Source organism: Zophobas morio, unplaced genomic scaffold, assembly GCF_036711695.1.
Source record: "Zophobas morio isolate AGI-343-1 ecotype UQ-CSIRO unplaced genomic scaffold, CSIRO_AGI_Zmor_V1 ptg000021l, whole genome shotgun sequence".
NCBI lineage: Eukaryota > Metazoa > Arthropoda > Insecta > Coleoptera > Tenebrionidae > Zophobas > Zophobas morio.
The window spans coordinates 19854959-19862297 of record NW_026972126.1 but is presented as its reverse complement, the minus strand read 5'-3'; the positions used below and the strand labels follow the sequence as shown (position 1 = coordinate 19862297).

General features: G+C 32.2%; 1 protein-coding gene across 1 annotated transcript; it reads right to left on the bottom strand.

Annotated features, from left to right (window-relative positions):
- Positions 1-737: 737 nt before the first annotated feature.
- Positions 738-1742, bottom strand: LOC135132337 (general odorant-binding protein 71). The gene is made up of 3 exons (XM_064060407.1): positions 1446-1742; positions 1242-1398; positions 738-1191 (listed from the first exon to the last, which is right to left on the bottom strand). The coding sequence occupies exons 1-3, from the start codon at positions 1503-1505 to the stop codon at positions 803-805; spliced, it is 606 nt and encodes a 201-aa protein (XP_063916477.1). The 5' UTR covers positions 1506-1742; the 3' UTR covers positions 738-802.
- Between the last annotated feature and the right edge of the window lie 5597 nt (positions 1743-7339).

Below are 7339 nucleotides of genomic sequence, written 5' to 3'. Positions count from 1 at the left end.
AATTCTTCATATCCAATAAGAATAAATGATCAAAACGCAAGTGGGGTGGGTGGGCGGGGCCACTTTTTACTTTGTTTTATATCTTAGATTCTACTCCTTGTCAAAATAGAATTCAATTCCCATCTTAAAGTAAACAGAGAAAATAGAGAAATAGAGGAAGAGGTGGGTGCGATTGAGTTCATCTTTTTTTCTAAAAAGTCTTATAAGCAAACGGTAGCTCCGCCCACCTACCCTTTTTTCATTTCAACGAATACTCTTATTATTGGTCAGTCTTACCTTAGCAAGTACTAGCCCCGCCCACCCACCCTCTCTTTTCTTATAGAATTTTAATTTTTTCCCAAAAATCTGGATGTCTAGGGTGAAAGCTCAACACGCATTCATATATCGCAAGTACAGGAATAAGTTATTGTTGTTAAATAGCCGGTTAATTTCAAAAATAGCCGTAATAGTTGGATATTTCTCCTGATACTTAACCGGATGTTTTTCAGCTATCTATCAAGCAATAATACTTATTTTATAAAATAAAAAATATATATATACATATTAATGTAAATTTTCTTGATAACGTTATCCCATTGGTGGTGCTGGCGATTAGCCCAATTTTGGTTAGCGTTTTAGCATTTACATGATATTCCCAATATAAGTACAAAATTTTGACAACAACCGGTCCAGTAGTTCCGAAAATCGATATTTAATAAAAACTAGCTTACGCTCAGGGAGTACAAAGAACGACCAACCACGGTATGCACGATTTATTACCTACAAAAACATCCCTAATTAACCATATATATAACACATTTTGTCACTGGTGAAAAGGCAAGTCACCCACCGGCCAATCAGAACAGTTGGATTTACCCTTCTCAGCCAAGCACGTGACCAACTTCACCGAATAGGAGCAAGGATCCATGGTGACCTCTTTGTCCATGTCTTGGAAGCACTCATCCGTGGTATCTTGCAAAAAATCCCTCAGTTCCCTATTGGTGGCATTTTTCAACAACCCCTCCAAGATTTTAGCGTGGGTGGGGTAGCCAGTGCTATCTGTCATTTGCATACTTTCGAAAATGCACTGAATGACGCAATTCTCCGTGGCGTTCTCTGATTGGTTGGTCTCTTCTTCAGTTTCGGTCTCATTAGCGGCACTGGCCTTCATAACAGTTCGTTTAGTCCTGAAGTTTTGCAACATTTTCCCGTCTACAAAAACCGGTTTTTTGAAATTCGAAAACAAAAAAACGGGTACGCACCAACTGTGGGTTCTTCTTCGGAACTGGAGGAGTCGGATTCGGACGACATCGGCGCCATGTCCCAGAGATCCTCCAGTGTCCTGTTGCTGTTAATACACTTGTTGAAGATTCCTGTGAGTTCCTCGTTTTTGGTGAAGTGGATCCCGCAGTCCAGGGCCTGCACAACAATTTTTAGTTTTGGTTTTTGGTTCAATCTTGAGTTACCTCGGTGGTATAAAACACAACTACGACAAGTACCACAACGGTTTTCATTTCGGTGCACATTTTGCAGCGACTCACTTGAAAATGAATCTGTGTTAAGGTCTCTTTTTATATAGGCTTGATGGATGTTTGTGTTCTAGTTAATTATTCGGATAGGATGTATGCCAAATTAATGCAAATAATGGACAAAGAGGTACATTGTTGTCATAGTCACAGAACCAATTTGTCAATCAGGTTTTATTCTGTGTTCTTGAAACATCCTATAATGGATTTCCGCGTTTTTTGTCACGCTTTGATCGCGTTCTGCATGCGAAGATGGAGAAGAGGATAGATTAATTTGGGTGTGAAAATGGAATTTTTGATTTATATCTTGAGTAAGATTTGGGTAAACACTTGATGAATCACGTCAGAGGGATTGACGTAGATGCAGATCTGATAATGCGACTGAATGAGAGATTAAAGAGTTTAACAATGCGATAGGTGATGGGATTTTTATTGCAGGTTGGACGTAAATGTTTTCTATTGATTGTTTCACGTAGAGATTGAGATTTTCAATAAATAAACGCTATTAAACTGTATTTAAATAAATGTTTATGATATACAACATACATTAATTTGTTCTATTATGTACAACTAATCTATATTAACCTGTTTATCTAAAAATTCTCTTTCAAATAATCTGTGTGAAATAATCCTAATAAATTATCTAGTGAGATAGTTGACAGTTCCATGGCCGTCACTGACCCTAGATTTATTTTGACGGTGTATATAATATGAAGATATGTTTTTTTCTTTTGAAATAGAAAATAATACTTTATTCATCTACATTATTTTTTTTATTTTACAAATGTTTTTTGTTTGTTAGGACATTTTTATACCTAGAGAAAAATCTCTCAACATCACACGATTTTAAATATCGAGATACCTAAATATCCAACTATATTAGGACTATTTACTATTTTTTGTGATGTCTGAATGCGTGTTGAGTTTTCACTCTGGACAGCCACATTTTTGGCAAAAAAAATCAAAATTATATATCACTATTTTGGAATTTAACTTTGAAATTGTAAAATCGAATACCATGAATTCTTGCAAAATTTTTAAGGTTATCGTAATCGTGGTAAATCGTTAATCAATATTTATTCATGTTATTTACCGAAATTAGTCTTATCTTAGCAAGTACTAAGAAAAACTGAAAACCTGCAAATCGAACAATGGAATAACTAAAAAATAAAAAAATAAAAATTTGAAAACTCGTGAAACCGCTGATCGAAAAATTACAAAATTTAAAAATTGAAACAACTTAGTAAAAATTTAATTGTTAAAAAAATCCAATTTCCGTCCTTCAAAAACGATAAGAACGAATGATCAAACCTAAATGTTAGGGTTCAACCACTTATCAAAATAGAATTCGGGTCCCATTTTACAGTACATAAAATTATTCAGTGAAATGGAAAAAAAAGATGGGCGGGGCTGAGTTAGCGTCTTATAAGCCTCGCCCCCTCTTTATTCCAGTGATTAGTCTTAATATTATTCAGTTTTATCAGAGCAAGTACTAGCCCCACCCACCCACCCGCCCTCTATTTTCTTAGAAGGTATGTCATTCATCAGTCTATTTTAGAAAATATCTACTAAAAAAGAAAAATAAAATAACTGAAAAATTGGTAATCGAAAAATGGAAGAAATGAAAAATCGAAAAAAATAAAAATTGAACACTCGTGAAATTGCTGATTAAAAAATTGCAAATCGAAAAATTGAAACAATTTGGTAAAAAAAATAAATTGTATTAAAAAAATCTAATCATCACTAGATTCTATTATTTATCACTATTAAATTAATCTTTCTTCCTTTGAGCCAATAAGAGCAAATGATCAAAGTGGAATAGGCGTAGATGGGCGGGGCCATTTTTATTTTGTTTTAAATCTTTGATTCTACCATTTGTCAAAATAGAATTCAAAAAAAGAGGTGGGCGGAGCTGAATTTAGCTTTTTTCTAAAGGGTCTTAAAAGTAAGCAATAGCCCCACCCTATATATCCTTAGATAGTATGTTATTTGCCAAAATTAGTCTTTTCTTAGAAAGTACTAGGCCCGCCCACCCGCCCTCTATTTTCTTAGTGGGTATGTCATTCGCTAAAATCAGTTTTATTTTAGCAAATATCTGCTAAAAAAGAAAAATAAGATAACTGAAAAATTGGTAATCGATAAATGGAAGAAATGAAAAATTGAAAAAATTAAAAATTGAACACTCGTGAAATTGCGGATCATAAAATTGCAAAATCGAAAAATTGAAACAATTTAGTAAAAAAAAATAACTTGTATTAAAAAAATGTAATCATCACTAGATTCTATTATTTATCACTATAAACTTCATCTTTCTTCCTTTGAGCCAATAAGAGCAAATGATCAAAGTGGAATAGGCGTAGATGGGCGGGGCCATTTTTATTTTGTTTTAAATCTTTGATTCTACTGTTTGTCAAAATAGAATTCAATTTCCATTTTATAGTAAATAAGTTCAGTTAATAAAAAAGAGGTGGGCGGGGCTGAATTTAGCTTCTTTCTAAAGGGTCTTAAAAGTAAGTAGTAGCCCCACCCTATATATTCTTAGATAGTATGTTATTTGCCATAATTAGTCTTTTCTTAGCAAGTACTAGGCCCGCCCACCCGCCCTCTATTTTCTTAGAGGGTATGTCATTCGCTAAAATCAGTTTTATTTTAGCAAATAACTGCTAAAAAAGAAAAATAAAATAACTGAAAAATTGGTAATCGAAAAATGGAAAAAATGAAAAATTGAAAAAATTAAAAATTGAACACTCGTGAAATTGCTGATCAAAAAATTGCAAAATCAAAAAATTGAAACAATTTAGTAAAAAATATAAATTGTATTAAAAAAATATAATCATTATTCTATTATTTATCACTATAAAATTCATATTTCTTCCTTTGAGCCAATATGAACAAATGATCAAAGTGGAATAGGCGTAGATGGGCGGGGCCATTTATATTTTGTTTTAAATTTTTGATTCTACCATTTGTCAAAATAGAATTCAATTTCCATTTTACAGTAAATAACTTCAGTTAATAAAAAAGATTCTTATAATATAAGCAAACAGTAGCCCCGCCCATTTACCCCCTCTTCATTTGAGTGACTAAGCTTCATATTGTTCAGTTTTATCTCAGCAAGTACACCCGCCTTCTATTTTCTTATAAGGTATGTTATTTGCCAAAATCAGTCTTATCTTAACAAGCTCTAGCCCCGCCCACCCGCCCTCTATTTTTTTAGAAAGAATGTCATTTGCCAAAATTAGTCTTATCTTAGCAAGTACTAACAAAAAAAAAAAATGAAAAACAGAAAAATTGCAAATCAAAAATATGTAGAAGAAATGAAAAATAAAAAAGTAAAAAATTGAAAACTCGTAAAATTGCTAATCGAAAAGTTGCAGAATCTAAAAATTGAAACAATTTAGTAGAAATTAAATTGTATTAAAAAAAGTGTATTCCCAGATTATATTGTTTATTAACATAAAATTCAACTTCTGTTCTTTAGAGTCAATAAAAATGAATGATCAAAACGGAATAGGGGTGGGTGGGGCCACTTTATACTTTGTTTTCGGATCTAAGATTCTTCCCTTTGTCTAAATACAATTCAATTCCAAAAAGAAAATAGTTAGGAAAATAGAGGAAAGAGGTGGGCGGAGTTGAGTTGACCTTTTTCTAAAGATTCTGATAATATAAGCAAACAGTAGCCCCGCCCATTTACCCCCTCTTCATTTCAGTGACTAAGCTTCATATTGTTCAGTCTTATCTCAGCAAGTACAAGCCCCGCCCACCCGCCCTCTTTTTTTTTTAGAGAGAATGTCATTTGCCAAAATTAGTCTTATCTTAGCAAGTACTATAACAAAAAAATGAAAAACAGAAAAATTGCAAATCGAAAAATATGTAGAAGAAATGAAAAATGAAAAAGTAAAAATTGAAAACTCTTAAAATTGCTAATCGAAAAGTTGCAGAATCTAAAAATTGAAACAATTTAGTAAAAATTAAATTGTATTAAACAAAAATGTATTCCCAGATTATATTATTTATCAACATAAAATTCTACTTTTGTTCTTTAGAGTCAATAAGAATGAATGGCAAAACGGAATAGGGGTGGGTGGGTGGGGCTACTTTTTACTTTGTTTTCAGATCTAAGATTTTTCCCTTTGTCTAAATACAATTCAATTCCAATTTTACAGCAAAAAAAAAATAGTTAGGAAAATAGAGAAAGGAGGTAGGCGGAGTTGAGTTGACCTTTTTGCTAAAGATTCTAATAATAGAAGCAAACAGTAGCCCCGCCCATTTACCCCCTCTTCATTTCAGTGACTAAGCTTCATATTGTTCAGTCTTATATTAGCAAGCACAAGCCCCGCCCACCCGCCCTCTTTTTTTTTAGAGAGAATGTCATTTGCCAAAATTAGTCTTATCTTAGCAAGTACTCTAACAAAAAAATTAAAAACAGAAAAATTGTAAATCGAAAAATATGTAGAAGAAATGAAAAATAAAAAAGTAAAAAATTGAAAACTCGTAAAATTGCTAATCGAAAAGTTGCAGAATCTAAAAATTGAAACAAATTATTAAAAATTAAATTGTATTAAAAAAAATGTATTCCCAGATTATATTGTTTATTAACATAAAATTCAACTTCTGTTCTTTAGAGTCAATAAGAATGAATGATCAAAACGGAATAGGGGTGGGTGGGTGGGGCCACTTTTTACTTTGTTTTCAGATCTTAGATTTTTTCCCTTTGTCTAAATACAATTCAATTCCAAAAAGAAAATAGTTAGGAAAATAGAGAAAAGAGGTGGGCGGAGTTGAGTTGACCTTTTTTCTAAAGATTCTAATAATATAAGCAAACAGTAGCCCCGCCCATTTACCCCCTCTTCATTTCATTGACTAAGCTTCATATTGTTCAGTTTTATCTCAGCAAGTACAAGCCCCGCCCACACGCCCTCCATTTTCTTATAAGGTATGTTATTTGCAAAAATCAGTCTTATCTTAACAAGTTCTAGCCCCGCCCACCCGCCCTCTATTTTTTTAGAAAGAATGTCATTTGCCAAAATTAGTCTTATCTTAGCAAGCACTAACAAAAAAAATGAAAAACAGAAAAATTGCAAATCGAAAAATATGTAGAAGAAATGAAAAATAAAAAAGTAAAAAACTGAAAACTCGTAAAATTGCTCATCGAAATGTTGCAGAATCTAAAAATTGATACAATTTAGAAAAAATTAAATTGTATTAAAAAAAATGTATTCCCAGATTATATTATTTATCAACATAAAATTCAACTTCTGTTCTTTATAGTCAATAAGAATGAATGATCAAAACGGAAAGGGGTGGGTGGGTGGGGCCACTTTTTACTTTGTTTTCAGATCTAGGATTCTTCCCTTTGTCTAAATACATTTCAATTCCAACAAGAAAATAGTTAGGAAAATAGAGGAAAGAGGTGGGCGGAGTTGAGTTGACCTTTTTTCTAAAGATTCTAATAATATAAGCAAAGAGTAGCTCCGCCCATTTACCCCCTCTTCATTTCAGTTACTACTCTTCATATTGTTCAGTCTTAGCTCAGCAAGTACTAGCCCCGCCCACCCACCCACTATTTTCTTTGAGAGTATGTCATTTGCCAAAATTAGTCTTATCTTAACAAGTACTATAACAAAAAAATGAAAAACAGAAAAATTGCAAATCGAAAAATATGTAAAAGAAATGAAAAATAAAAAAGTAAAAAATTGAAAACTCGTAAAATTGGTAATCGAAAAGTTGCAGAATCTAAAAATTGAAACAATTTAGAAAAAATTAAATTGTATTAAAAAAAATGTATTCCCAGATTATATTATTTATCAACATAAAATTCAACTTCTGTTCTT